The following is a 14,898-nucleotide window of genomic DNA, read 5'->3' as shown; positions in this document are numbered from 1 at the left end:
AAGGTACATGCGAGGCTACTTTTAACTTTTGTCTTCGTACCGAACTTTTCACATAAAGCTGCTTTCAAGTTTCACTTGATCAGGCACGTGACTAGCAGCTACTAACACTACTAACACGTGACGAACAACACGCGTCTGATACGAACTGACACGAGTTTGTTTACTTCTAAGTTGGCGCGCTTTTTGCCTCTCCGCTCTTCGTTTGGTTTATAGTGAACTAGTTTGTTTCGTTAAACTCCCCCCTTAAGATCTACCGATATACCCTGACTTTTCGTACCAATGGACCCCGAGCTCGAGCAGCGGCTTCTGAAACGGAGCGCCGAGCTGGCCAAGCTGGGCATTGAACCCTACAAGTATACTCCATTCAAGGACCCGGCGCTCAATACAGGGTTTTGAATATTTGGGGGCTGGGATTTAAACCATTCCTATGCAAAATCTACTACACCATTCGAGCTGAAATAACGTTCACAAAGCAGCAAAATATCGTCTATGTTATGTGATAAGTTATTCAACATCGGTACTTGCCTAGATTTTCCGAAATCGAGAAAAAACTGCTCTCGGCGGCGTGCACAATTTTCGCAGAAGCGAGTTGAAAAGCTATTTTACCATGGTGCGTCATCTGTCGGGCAGCGAGGCAAGCGCGCCAACGGCCGGGATGGAGCTTGTCTCACTGCTCGACAGATAGCGCATCATGTTAAAATAGCTTTTCGACTGTCTTCTGCGAAAATTGTGCACGCCGCCGAGAGCAGTTTTTTCTCGATTTCGGAAAATCTAGGCAAGTACCGATGTTGAATAACTTATCACATAACATAGACGATATTTTGCTGCTTTGTGAACGTTATTTCAGCTCGAATGGGGTAGTAGATTTTGCATAAGAATTTTTTAAATCCCAGCCCCCAAATATTCAAGACCCGATACATGGTTGAATACCCACGACTATGAAAGCGACTCAACCTCTTCGGCTGGCTCGGACTTTTCCGACGACTGCGAGAACAGTGATCTTGAGTGGTAAGTGACGAAATAGCCCCGACCACAGGGGTGCCAGATATTTGCGGTCATGAATGGATGTATGCAGCGATTCCATTGTGACAGTTTGTTCGCATTATTTTCGCATATCGCTCTTCCTACTGCATGTTCCGCAGATAGACACTGATGACTAACGCAGGTGCAGTTGCGGCTTCTGCGAAACAGTAGCCACTCCATCCGAACAGCAGTGTTGCCGCGACGTGCCGGAACTCGTCGAGGAGAAAACGAAAGGCTGTGTGACCCGTCACTGCGTATTCGAGGCCATGTGTTGTACTCCAGAAGTGCTCAGGGTTGTGCACTGGGAGTTGCGCGAGAACGGCGTCAACGTTGAGGGGGACGTGGAGGTGGAGCACGATAGGAACAGGTAAGCATCTCACAACAAATGCAGTGCAGTTATGCTTCTCCATAATCGTTTGCTTTCTCACAGTGCCCATTTTTATTTCCTATTGTCGCTTTTTTTTTTTTGTTTTGTTTTTGTTTTCAGAGCATATCGTTTCATTGCACACCGAATGTTCACTCGTTGGATCTGGAAAACGGTCGGAAGCGGAAAATCGCTGCCATCATGCGTCGTCGCCCGAATTCAAAGAGAATTTCCGTTGGAGAACAATGCGGCCGCTCAGCACCCTGCCCCCGAAGTTCAGGCCGCAGCCCGCTGATATAACACAACACCTACATTTGTATATTGTGTTCAGCGCATAATAGCCACAGTTGCCTATGCACCATAAAACTCCATATAACTAACTAGCCATATTGAAGTCTGATTTACTGCCTAGCACTGCCACCTTCATATCTATCATGGTGGTGGTGGTGGTGGTGGTGACTATGATGATGGGGGATGGGGTACTGGGCACGAATATCTATCATGAGCTGTTTTGATGACGTTGGCGGAGAACCTGAACCAGCTTGGTTTCAACAACAACAAAAAAAAAAAAACATCAGGCAATGACATCGGCCCTTCTAGAGGCCAACAGATACATATGGTTTGAGCAGTGTGCATGGCCTTTCATTTTTCTCCTAGCAATTGTGGGATTCGGGCTTGCTGCGGCTGCCCTTTGCGCGGCCGCCGCCCGCTTCCCAGTTGTTCTCCCCGTTCCCTTTCTCCCGCCTGAGGCGGCGGAGAGGGGCTCGAACGACTTGTCACTGTCGTTCGGGCCACAGCTCCGCCCTGGCGTTCCAGTGGTTGTTCTCATTGGCGCCTTTTGGCGGGAACACGGCACCGCTTCGACAGCCGCGCTCGCGCGACTGTCCGAGCGGAGCTCAGAGAGAGACCCCTCCGAGACATCGCAAGGTGCGTACGCAACTGTTTTGTCTGCCGGCCTTTGTCCGCGCAGACCAGTGTGTAATCGAGTTCGTCTGCTCCGGGTCGTACCTGAGAGCGCAACTCGAGCCTGTCGATCGTGGTCCAACGATCCGCGACAGGCGTACCTTGCGGTGGTTGCCCACACTCTCTCAATGGAACCCTTTGGTCACTGCGAGAGAGATCACAGCACGCCCTTGCGTGCTTGCGGCGCGCACTCCGTGTCACTTGTGCGCGCAGGGGAGCCTTGCTCCTCGCGCACTCCCTTGACACGGTGACTGCGTATGTGTGTGTATGTGCGTTTGTAAATATGCGTATGTGCGTTGTAAGTATGTGTGTGCGTGTGTGTGTGTGTGCCGCTGGAGGATGGCGTTTCAATAAACGTCTCCTTTGTGAACTTGGAGGTTTGTGTCCTTGCAGCGCAGTGCTCTCCTTCCGGTGGAGGTTGAGTGCGCGCTGCGGTGTTTCAGTGTGCGCGTGGTGACGGCTGATCGGGGCTTCGGCTCGCGCGACGCTCGAACCCGCGGTGGTTGGTGGCCTATGACCACGTAGAAACCACAACTGGCGCCCAACGTGAATTGTCCCTGGCTCCATGAGTCGTTGGACAGCACATCGGCCGAGCCGGTCGCCTTGACGATCAAGCTCATGCGCCATACCTGCCGCCCCCTGCGCGGCACTCGGCAAAGGCACTGAAACACGCTACATGGTTCTTCGGACCCCCTTGCGGTGCGAACGTTGACCATATGCCTCCGCTGTTTCAGCTTTACGCCGTTGCGGAAGCAATGTGCGCGACGCCGCCGCTGCCGGCATCTCCGCACAACAGCACCCGTACCCCGCTTGCAGTCATTCTGTTCGGGGAACGCCGGGCTCCCTCTGGAAACCGGACCGAAAGCGCGCTCAGTTGGCTGATGCGGCTCCTTGAACTTGCGAGCCGGCTGGCGCGCCATTCTCTCTTGGTACAGCATTTCGACTTTTCGGTGCAGTATCTACAGGGGAGAACGAACGTGGTAGCTGACGCGCTATCCCGTGCCCCACTCGCCCGGCGTCTTTACGGACGGCGGGCGAAGGGGGCGAAACAGCGGACGAGCCGCAGAGCGGCACGGAGGGGACGCCCGCAGACGGGTTCCCCATTCCGCTATCCGGGTAAGCAGCACTTCGCAAAGCAGGCGAGGGTGAAAGCTCTTTGTGAGCACATCTGAGACGCCGATGCTAGCGGAAGTTTTGCTGCGAACCTGCGGGGGCACGAAACCAGGCTCTCCTTTGGGATGACTGGGATCGTTTTCAGCCATGAAGAGCTACGACGGGCCAGCAAAATGACCCTTTTGTCGCGATGTCAGCGACGGTCTCTGGGAGACGAAGCGCCGTTACGCTGCTTGTATTGCAGCGGGCGCAGGGGGGCACGAGCCAGCGTGTGTCGCGGCGTGCCCCGGGGATTCATGTTTGCTGGGCCATGACGGGCTCGCGCTGAAATACATAGCCACGGATGATGAGTCCTTGAACCATTTGAAGTGCCTATTCCCCAATGTCTGAGCGGCGCTCTGTTGCGTTCTCTCACGACAAACCATTGGCTGGTCATCTGAGTGGCTCCAAGGTTTTAAGAAACTGAGTCAATCGGTGACTGCAGCCGGCATGAAGCGCGACATTTTCCGCTGTTGCCGTCCTGCCATGTCTGTCAAATGGAGAAGTCGAGGGGTGGCAAGCCACCGGCATGACGAAGCCAACTGACAGTGTGCGTCCGTGGCAGATGGCCACCTGCGATTTCATGGGGCATTTCCTCAGTAACAAGCAGGGGCTCATTGCTGGAGAATCCCCCTATGGGGAAAGCCAGCCGTGCCTACATCGCAGACCTGAAGGCCCATGCGTAACGGTCTGACGAGCTTGCGCTGGTGCCCATTGTCACCACAGGCAAGTGCCTTAAGGCACAACCGATGCGGTGGAACGCAGCCGTGCCCCGCACCGGTACAAGGTGAGGCGACGTTCACCTGTGTGATTGATGCCGGACGACGGGCCTTTTCCGCAACCGAAGGCATACCGCCTCACCGAGCGAGCTTGCTCGTTTAACCCTACCCGGAAGCAAGGTTGGTCTCCCCCTTTTCTGGCTCGCTCAGTTCCAGCCTGTGTGCTTTATTATTTTTTTTTTTGTTTTGTTTTGTGTGCCTCTGTTCCCATTTTTCGCTTTCTTCTGTTTCCATTCTTGCTTCTTAACTTGTAAATATTGTCCAGTGAGTGCCTTCTTTTGTACAGCGCGTCTTCTCTCCTCTTTCTTCTTGAAATTGCGAGGGTTGCTCATTAGGCAGCCCCGACGCGCGGCTTTTCCGGCGTGTGTGGAGATGAAGTTGGGGCCGTTTGGGGATGGGGAACATGGACGATGCCCCCTTTCACCCAAGGCCGCCGCGATTGCGAAGGTGCTTGGGACAGATTCGCCGCTGAAGGTCGGCATCACCCTTTGTTTGGTGTGTGAGTGGCTGTGCGTGTGCGTGCCTGGGCGTGGAGGCGACGACGTCGCGCCATGTGTGTTTGCCGGCGTGTGCGGAGCGCGGTGGAAAGGAAGCCCCGCGCGGTCTTCCCATGTGCGTCTTGGATCGCCACGGAGTCACGGACATTCCACACCCGGGGCCCCTTCGGCGTGTTCGCTGTCCCTGCACCTAACCTGTACCACCACCGACCGAGATCGTTTGCAGCCAAGGATGAACGTTGGCCACCCAGAAGTCAACGAGCGGTGAGTCACCGCAGGCTCCCTGAGCTGCACCGACGAACTTTGGAACTTCTGTACATAGTTGTGTTCTGTACATGATTGTGTTCTGTACATAGTCGTTGTTACTTAGCCTCCGAAACTTTGTACATTATTCTTCATGTCATCTTGTTCATTTTTTTTTTTTTTTTGTGCGCCTTGATAATGTTTGTCTTTCTTGAGTGTGTCTTTTCGAGATCTTTCTTGCTGGAACTGAAGTGTAGTTGACTTGTTGCGTGAGAATAGCATTCTTTTCCTCGTGCTGGGGACCTGCCGCGTGCTTTCACTGATGGGTAGGAGGGCAATTAAGGAGAGGAGGATGTGGGATTCGGGCTTGCTGCGGCTGCCCTTTGCGCGGCCGCCGCCCGCTTCCCAGTTGTTCTCCCCGTTCCCTTTCTCCCGCCTGAGGCGGCGGAGAGGGGCTCGAACGACTTGTCACTGTCGTTCGGGCCACAGCTCCGCCCTGGCGTTCCAGTGGTTGTTCTCATTGGCGCCTTTTGGCGGGAACACGGCACCGCTTCGACAGCCGCGCTCGCGCGACTGTCCGAGCGGAGCTCAGAGAGAGACCCCTCCGAGACATCGCAAGGTGCGTACGCAACTGTTTTGTCTGCCGGCCTTTGTCCGCGCAGACCAGTGTGTAATCGAGTTCGTCGGCTCCGGGTCGTACCTGAGAGCGCAACTCGAGCCTGTCGATCGTGATCCAACGATCCGCGACAGGCGTACCTTGCGGTGGTTGCCCACACTCTCTCAATAGAACCCTTTGGTCACTGCGAGAGAGATCACAGCACGCCCTTGCGTGCTTGCGGCGCGCACTCCGTGTCACTTGTGCGCGCAGGGGAGCCTTGCTCCTCGCGCGCTCCCTTGACACGGTGACTGCGTATGTGTGTGTATGTGCGTTTGTAAATATGCGTATGTGCGTTTGTAAATATGTGTATGTGTGTGCGTGTGTGTGTGTGTGTGTGTGTGTGTGTGTGTGTGTGTGTGTGTGTGTGTGTGTGTGTGTGTGTGTGTGTGTGTGTGTGTGTGTGTGTGTGTGTGTGTGTGTGCCGCTGGAGGATGGCGTTTCAATAAACGTCTCCTTTGTGAACTTGGAGGTTTGTGTCCTTGCAGCGCAGTGCTCTCCTTCCGGTGGAGGTTGAGTGCGCGCTGCGGTGTTTCAGTGTGCGCGTGGTGACGGCTGATCGGGGCTTCGGCTCGCGCGACGCTCGAACCCGCGGTGGTTGGTGGCCTATGACCACGTAGAAACCACAGAATCAAGCTCACAACATGCGCGAAATGTAGTTTGCTTGCTTAAAATCACTGAATAAAATCTTAAGATCAGGAAGAAAACCTTTAAAAGTAAGATGCTGGGTTGCATGTGCAGTCCACTACGCATGCTGACATCCCAGACGGCCATAGACGTCCGACGGTCGACCGACGGACGTCCGTTTTCGGACCTTCGGACATCCGACGGAAGTCCGGTTATGTTCGATATACGTACAGCGGACGTCCGTCGGACTATCGTTCGTGGATCCGGATCGCGTCCCACGGATGTCCGACGGGCAGCCGGAGGCGGACATTCGGACGTTTCCTGGAACATGCTTGCAGGGCCCGCTATTGGTGTAAAAACTTGCCAATAACATTCGTGTAAAGCTCAGCAAGCATGTGCCATGGAAATTTCAGTCACATACTAGTGCTCATGCTTTTGTCGTGAGAGTAAAGCAGACAATAGAATACGCAACAGGTTCAAGTTTCCTGTTGTCTGCTTTACTTTCACACACAAAGCACTGAACAGAAGTGTGCAATTAAAACTTCCATCAAAGAGGCACATATGCTAGCTGAGCTTTACACAAATGCACCATTCCTGAAAACATGCTAAGTGCATAGGCATACCAGCATGCGAGGTTGTAAAAAAAGCTTTTTTTTTTGGCTTTATTGCAAAAGCTGCATGCATAAACTGTCTACACTAAAAAAATATCGATGTTAAGGAATGGCATGGTAAAATGCAGGCCAACTGGAGTATTAAGAATCTACTTGAATAATTTTTTTTAATTATCCTTGGCCGTGACAGCTCTTCCCTTGGGGAGGTGGTGGAAGAAAAGGTATTTATTGAAACCTAATATTTCGGAATTAGCGAGAAGATGATCGAGTTCTCTGTGGGCGGCCTCCGCAGGCCAGGATTCCAGGAGCAGTTACTATCCTGTGCATTTGCTCGATCAGCTGTTGCTGGTCTTTCAGGCCTAAGATGGAAAGTGCAGGCTGGGCTCCCCCTGCAATAGAAGGGAAAATGAAATTAAAGTTATCTGTGCTGAACTTTGATTACACATCTCCAAGGGCAACTGCCAGTTTCTCTCAATTGCTTTTTCCAGATGGCACTGCACGCATGCATCTCCATTCAGAACTGTCACATACTATATAGAAAGGTCATATAACTGCAGCAAAACCCATGCAGAATAACAAAAGATACAAACGTAGTTTGACCAGAACCTGGCATTCAGTATTTTAATGTTTTTATGTCGTCTCTTTGAACATGCCACTCTGACCAAACATGGCACGTTATGCTTGCTGCTATGCGCCCTCAGCAATGCCCAAGACATGGAGTGCACATGCAGAGAAACTAAGCATAAAGGATGCTGTATATGAACATAAAGCACAGCCAGAGCATTGCAGTATTACACAGGTACGCATTGGCGGCAGAAACCTGCATTTTGAGCGGTTTAACAGGCAGATTTCTAAAGTCATTGTTCCTGCTCTGAAAAGAAGTGATCAATAATAGCATCATTTAAAATTGTTACCTTTTTGTTCTGTAAATTGCACATTTCGCTGGTTTCCATGTACCCTCTACCGAAGTCATTCCCTGGGTGTGTCGGGGGTATATCGACATCAACATCTAGGCTACAAGCGTCTAGAAAGCGTCTCCTTAGAGCAGCTGCGACGAAGTAACTTATCTGATAACATGCAAGCTGCTGCAGCAGAATAAAGATAGACATTTGACATGTGGCTAAAGCCCAATGTGGAAGCATAGCCCGCCGCAGTGATTGCGCAGTGTTCATGCTTCTAGAAGAGTTAAAAGTAAAGTTATTTGTTTACCCACAGCGCTATATGTGACATTACAATAGCAAGGCTTATAGTTACACAAAACCCAAAAAGCTGACAACCACGAGCTCCTGATGTATTACCGGCAGCATGCAGCATGGATGTTAGTTACTGAAATATGGTTGCATAATTCTGGCAACCAGCTGTGCATGTATGTCATGGATTTCTCAACTACGCACAACAAATTACAAATAATGGTATTTATAAATGCAGCCAGCTGTTCACAAGAAACACTGTAGTTTTTTTATGGGGAAGGTAGTGGGCGCCAAAGAAACTGCCCTTGTAAAGGCGCCTAATTTGCCCCTATGTAATATCGGGGACAAGTGTGTGGACTACACAAACTGCAATCAAAGCACATAACTTTCACATCGACCAGGACACTCGGACCATACTTGTCGATGTGAAAGTTGAGCGTTAGTTCTTTCATGTGTGCAAGAGAAATAAGGTCACAATTCGTTTACATCACGATTCTAGTCCAAAATCTCCAGACATATTGTCCAGAGACTTTCGCCTCCGCAGTATAAGCCACCACTTGGGTAAGAGATTAGTAAAACAAGTGTATAAAAGACATTAGTGCTGTTGGACAGCCATAGCTATAAAAATGGTATTGACATTGGAGTACTGCCTTAAGGCGGGGCCTCGGGCATTACAAAAGCAAGAGTTAGTGTCCGCTGGTCCTCATTTGAACGAACAAAAAGAGGGGGGGAAAGAAATCTACCTCAACTACATGTTTTGAGTGACACCAAGCCGCAGTTAGTATTAAAGATATCACACAATTTTGTGGAAGATTTGGGAGCGCTTTGCTGCTTTCTTACAGGATTGGACAAAAGAGCTCACCATCTTCAGAAAGGCACGTTATATAGAAATAAAAATAATGAATTTACTGCATCTGGCCACAACAACTTGCACACGGAGAGGAAGATGAACTGAAAAATTTATACATGAATGTACGTATTTACAAGAGGTGAAACAATGACCATGATCTATGTCGAAGAGGAAAGAGAACAAAATCTAGCTCAGAACGAGTTCTCCAGGCCGCGAGACCGTTTCATTAACTTCGGGACTCTGCCCACATTTCTCATCCCCAATGACAACGAACTCACACATGATTGGCTAACAAACATTTTGGCATGTCTTTCCACTTTCATAAGTTCTTCACCCTCTCCATAATACAAGCAATGCAAAAGGGACAACAAATTCGTTTTACAACAAACGGAATTTAGAGAATGGACCTCGAAATGATTGGCTCACTAGGTCACATGCCAAACTCTCTCCCCTAGGAAAAAAAAAAAGAAAAACAAAATTAGAACCCATCAAAACGGTGTCCCACGTGCGCAACCATTGCCCAAAGCTTGCATCCTTGGCGGCTCCTTTTACAGGGCAATTATTGCAATTATGGGCGTCCGAGTCAGCACCATTGCGGACCACATCAGAAGAGCCAACCCACATCCTCCAGCTCCGCATCATACCGTCACTGTTACACACTTGCCCTTTTTCAATGCCGCCATCTCCCACCATTGTTGACATCCAGGGTTGGAATCCTCAACGAGACCCCACTCAGCGCGCCTGCACTGAATAATTGTCACTTTTATGGGCTCCCCAACAAGGAAGAGGGCCTTACACCCTTGAACCTGACAGTGATTTTTCTTTGAACGATAAGCAGTTCTTCCAAACGAGGTGCTCGTTTCAAAGCTGTGCTGCCTTCGGGTGATGGGAGTACTAAGGACCCCTTAGTTGTATACTGTTTGTAAAGCTCCTTAAATAAAAATGAGCCCCCTACATGACACAGCAACGAGAACAAACTGCCTGTCCCCGCGTCTTCGAGTGCGACAGCAAAGTCCTCGGAAGAGGGGACTTCTTTCCCTCTCTGCCTACGTTTCCGTTAAGCACTGTAGCTGCTATAGCTGCCTCTCTGTGCGCGTCTCTCCGCCTCCTGTCCGAGGGCAAGTGGGAGACTGCCGCAGCTGGGCATTGAACAGGTGACCCAAAAAGAGCAGACTAATAATGGTGCCTAGCATACCCACCGGTCCCTTACAGAAATCATTAAAGAAATGAAAGCAACACATCATATAACGCTACAATGTTTCTAAGTGCAAAGTCGACAACTCCAAGTCATATAAATATATGTACATCTCCGCACATTAACTAGACAGAAACAGTGCAGAGTAAACTAATAATTCAGTGTCTAACAACACTATTAAAAGGAGATAAAGGCCATGGGGGGCTACGATTATTATTAGTACCGTTTTGCCTTTAAACTACAATAACATACTTGTTGCAAACAGGTGGTTCAGTTGCTTTTATAAGCCCAACCCACCCTCACCTGAACACCAATCGAAGTTACCTTACCGACGCCAAATCAACTCTTGCATTCGAACTGCAAGCTATCTTAAACGCCATAGAAGCGTTACCTGCCGACCCTACGTTTAAAAAAGTACAAATAATGACTCACTCTAAAGAAGCCTTAAAACATTTAAAGAAAGTCCATGGCACTCTTAGGGTCGCACAGACTATACATGCTGCTTGTCACCGTTACCCAGTGACTATAACCATTCACTGGGTTCAAGACAACAAAAATTTGAATACCATAACAGCAGACGTGCTTCGTCATGCAGATGATGTGTCACAACCTATTCATGATTCCTTGCCACCGGATCCACTCCTGACCCATTTGACATCATCAGCATCCCTCAGGCAGCGTACACGTGCTCTAATTCCCCCGTGTACGTACCCCCTTCCCCCCAATCTAACAAGGGTGGAGGAGGTATCTCTGAGACGGCTGAGGGTCGGAGTGGCTCTTACGCCCGCCGTTCGACACCAGTGGCAAAGTACTACTATTCCAGTTCCCGACAAATGCCCACACTGCGAAGAACCGGCTTGCGACACCACTGTACGGCATCTAATATGGACATGCCCAGGAACTTCGCATATGCGCAACACCATTCTACAAAAAGCTGGACTTTCATCAAGTAATGACTCTCATTTCCACTTATGGACAACAAACAACATTTATGCACGCAGTTTGTGTGACTTCTTGCACATGGCTGCACTCCACACATTCCTGTGACGCTATACCACCACCTTTTATGCCGTGTGGCAAACCCAGCGCCATAAATAAATAAATAAATAAATACTTGTTGCAAGCTTAAAATCAAAGATTCACACCTGTCCCACCCACAGCAATGGAACACACATCTGACTCAAGTCTGCAAAGAAAGAGCAAGCTAGACTATTACAGACGCACCCTTGGTTATTTTTCTGGCATTTCTCAGGGTGAAGAATCTGACTTGTCAGTAGCATGTATATGAATAAGAATCCTATGACAGTAAATGCATCAGATTTTCTGGAGTGGCTTTTCTTTGCTGACCACATATGAGGTGAGCTATAATTTATCCAACTTGGCCTAGGTTTATTCTATGAATAACAAAGCTATAGCAGGTACACAGTCGTCCACTCAGGCAGATCATGCGAGTGCGTGGCATGCACTTTTTGAGATGCCACTGCATCCATCGCAGCTGCACACCGTAGCGAAGAGGCAGACAGCGTGAAGTACCAGCCTCTAGTCCCTCTACCACCACTGGGGTCCCAAACTAGGGACCCCTTGTTTTTGTCAGGACAGGCCCCCTCAGGGTCAGCTAGTGAGTAACCTCCTGTATTTGTATCTGATGGCAATGTTTTCCACCACCACCCACAATACGCAGCTGCGCATCATAGCAGATGTGAAGCAACAGCTCCTGGTGCTTCTACGCATAAGCCACTTTGCCTTGATGCATGCCTGCGCACCATAGTAAAGAGGCAGACGACACGACGCAGCAGCTCATGGTACCTTTACACATGAGCCAACTCCCATTGTACTTCGATACGCACCATAGCAAATATACAGACTACGCCACACAGCAGCTCCTGGTCCCTCTATGCATAAGCCATTTTGCCTCAATACGCACCTGTGTACCTCAGTGAAGAGGCAGACGTGAAGCTGCAGCTCCTGGGCCCTCCATGCACATGCCACTTAGCATCAATGCACGGCTGTGCACTGTAGTAAAGAGGCGAAGGACGTTAAGCAGCAGCTCCTGGTCCCTCTACACATCAGCCATTTTGCCTCGATGCGCATCTGCACACCGTAACAAACAGCCAGATGTGACAAAGAAGCTCCTGGTTTTTCTACACATAAACCACTTTGCCTCAATGCACGTCTGCACACCGGAGCAAAGAGGCAGATGACGTGAAGCTGGAGCGGCTGGTCCCTCTACGCACACGCCACTTAGCCTTGATGCATGGCTGTGACGGATGCATTGCTATTTTGCAAACTGCATGCCACACATTCCCATTCAAGCTAAGAGTGGACGACTGTGTAAACGTAAAATACTGGTTATTTACTTCAATGGACAATGACAAAAAGTAACATGGTGGACAATGTAAAAAGAATTTGCTGCATAAAGTCTGTTGAAACCAGTTCTACATTCTACATGTAAACAAGCTAAAACCTGTCGAAGGGATGTGTGTTTAAAATCATCACGCTCAAACAACTTCAACACTGACAATCATGATTCAATATTAATAATATAGATAATGATACAATACTCACTTTTAGCCATACCAAAGAAATGAGAATGCAAAGGGATGTTGCTGTTTTTCCCCCGTGGATGACAGTTTTCCATGCTCAAAGTGCTGCTTCCTGTTGGCCTATGAAATCGGTTACAGCAAATGGCATCTGAAAAATTTTTGGAAGCCTTATGCTAGTCTTCAACGAGAAGAGCATTGCCATACAGAAGCAGAACACAAATATTTTTACAACACACTAAAAGCAACAACTGCGGTGCTGTTTTTAGGATGACTAGGTACAGGTTTTGCTGTAGCAAGCCAAATGTTAGCCTTAAATAAGGAAAGCATTCCCATACAGAAACAGAACACAAAAGCTTTTACAACACATTAAAAGCATCAATTGCACAAATGTTTGTAAGATGACCAGGTACAGGTTTCTGCTATAGCCCACATCATGTGACCGGCGGTTATCAGAAGCCTTGTATGTGAGCATGATGCCCTAGATTCAATTTATGGCTATCACTGCATTAACAAGCATGGGTTTAAAGCTACTTTAATATGATAATCTAAGAACATGGTAAGAGCTTTCAGTGCAAGACATAAGCTCAGTATCATGCACTATAAGGTGCTGCATGGCTCTAGTGTAGCTTTGGCATTATCTCGCTGTCAATAATGCAGTGAAGTTCTTAGGAGCCTTTGAATATCTGTAAGGACAAAGCAACAACAATTTTGTTTTCATCTCACTTTTGCTCAGCTCGTGTTTTTTTTTTTCTTTTTTTCTTTTCTTTTTTTTTTCTTTTTTTTTTTTTTTTTTTTTTTTTTTTTGAGCCCGCGGCTTGCATGGCCTCCCAGTATGCCTGTTTTGCATAAAAGAAGGCGTTGCAGGCACCAGAGCTCACAGCCCAACTGTATAGCGGCGGCGGTATGTCAAATTCGTGCCAGAACAGCGCAGAACAACGGGTCAAGAAAAAGACAAGTGCTGACTTTTTTTTTTTCTCTCATCTCCTTGTCCGGTTGTTCTGCGCGGTTCGGTCCCACATGCATGACCAACGTGCGCAAGGTGCTGTCCTGGTTTGTCAAAGCTGAAGGAGAGTACTAAACCTTAAGTTATTTAGTAGCTACAGCCGTTCCTTCTAGAAACTGTAGTTGCCGTAAAGCTCGAGAGAGAAAGATCAGCGGCTGTCCATTAAAAAAAAAAAAGAAAAAAAAAGAAAAAAGAAAAAAAAGGGCTCGCGACGTTTTCACAAGTGTAGGCATGCCGCACGATAGGCTCGAGGAGTGCAAAAGTTTTCTCGTATAGTTTTTACAACTCAGCACGTTGCGCATGGTTAACAAATTAACTCCTTTAAAGCTCGGGCAGGCACTCCTTTATCAGAGACAGAGAAGTTGCGCGGCTTACTGGCGCAGCGTCCAGTAATGCCGAGAAAGATGGCCCTCAGACTTGAGGCTGCACTTTAGTTTGTCGGCGCGGAGCCATCCTGTCAGTCTCGCCTAAAACACTCGACCGTTCGGCTGCTGTACAGAGCTGTTTCCTTACCCAAAAGCTCACCACTATCGGTGCATAGAAAAGTTCCACTAAAGAAAAAAAAGTTCGGTGAAATACTTACTTTGGAATCGGCGGGTGAACAAAGTGTGCCAGCCGCACCAAGCCACAGCAAAAACAATGCTAGCAGTGCATTACAGCCGTAGGTATTTGTAACTGCGCAGAAAATGCAGAACACGAAAACGTGAAGCCATCTTCCATAACTAAACTTCAACTTGTCAGGTGGATTGGATTGGCTCATTTCAGATTTTTTTGAGGATAGGTTCGGTTTCGTTCTTTTTGAGCTTGCTGCTTGCTGCGTCTATTCAGCCACTGATTAAAATTTCACCGAAGCATCATGATAGAAAAATGTTTAATGGTCATGTAACTTTTAATCAAAAATTTTTGATGGAAGAATTCAACGATGAAACATGCGGAAAATAAAAAAAAAACTGTTTAATGGAAACGCTTTCTATCGCATCGATTCGCTCTGGCATCATATAATGCAGACTTGACGGCATTACTGATTTATACGCAGTTCAGACGAGCACGACGACTACAAACTATATCATAGCTGTGTAAAAGCAAATCCAGTGGCGGACGTACGGCGGCTGTCCGCTGGGCGAACGGATTCGACCATCCGCTTTCGTACGTACGCCGGAATTCCGGCGGACGTCCGAAATCGGCCGCCGAGTTGCGGCCGAG

General features: G+C 48.7%; 1 protein-coding gene and 1 long non-coding RNA gene across 2 annotated transcripts; one reads left to right on the top strand and one right to left on the bottom strand.

The window, feature by feature from the left end:
* Positions 1–279: 279 nt before the first annotated feature.
* On the top strand, positions 280–1,842 carry LOC146181234 (uncharacterized). Its single transcript, XM_084575730.1, has 4 exons — positions 280–389; positions 910–1,008; positions 1,166–1,390; positions 1,511–1,842. Exons 1-4 carry the CDS (start codon positions 280–282, stop codon positions 1,680–1,682), a joined length of 606 nt encoding a protein of 201 aa, XP_084431856.1. The 3' UTR covers positions 1,683–1,842.
* Positions 1,843–6,958: 5,116 nt separating this feature from the next.
* Positions 6,959–14,409, bottom strand: LOC146181233 (uncharacterized). The gene is made up of 3 exons (XR_014700185.1): positions 14,279–14,409; positions 12,715–12,840; positions 6,959–7,303 (listed from the first exon to the last, which is right to left on the bottom strand). It is a non-coding gene; the product is annotated as an uncharacterized LOC146181233 (long non-coding RNA).
* Between the last annotated feature and the right edge of the window lie 489 nt (positions 14,410–14,898).

The sequence above is a fragment of the Amblyomma maculatum genome, chromosome 8, assembly GCF_055883805.1.
Source record: "Amblyomma maculatum isolate TAMU_Amacu chromosome 8, ASM5588380v1, whole genome shotgun sequence".
NCBI classification, from domain to species: Eukaryota; Metazoa; Arthropoda; class Arachnida; order Ixodida; family Ixodidae; genus Amblyomma; species Amblyomma maculatum.
The sequence above is the reverse complement of the archived record's forward strand: the minus strand, read 5'-3'. Positions and strand labels throughout refer to the sequence as shown.

What these genes read in the sequence shown, in the direction of transcription:
- LOC146181234 (XM_084575730.1), top strand. Translation starts at nt 280, where the DNA reads ATGGACCCCGAGCTCGAGCAGCGGCTTCTGAAACGGAGCGCCGAGCTG. An exon ending in GACCCGGCGCTCAATACAGG is followed by an intron (nt 390 to 909) that starts GTTTTGAATATT and finishes CAAATATTCAAG; the next exon opens with ACCCGATACATGGTTGAATA. An exon ending in GAGAACAGTGATCTTGAGTG is followed by an intron (nt 1,009 to 1,165) that starts GTAAGTGACGAA and finishes TGACTAACGCAG; the next exon opens with GTGCAGTTGCGGCTTCTGCG.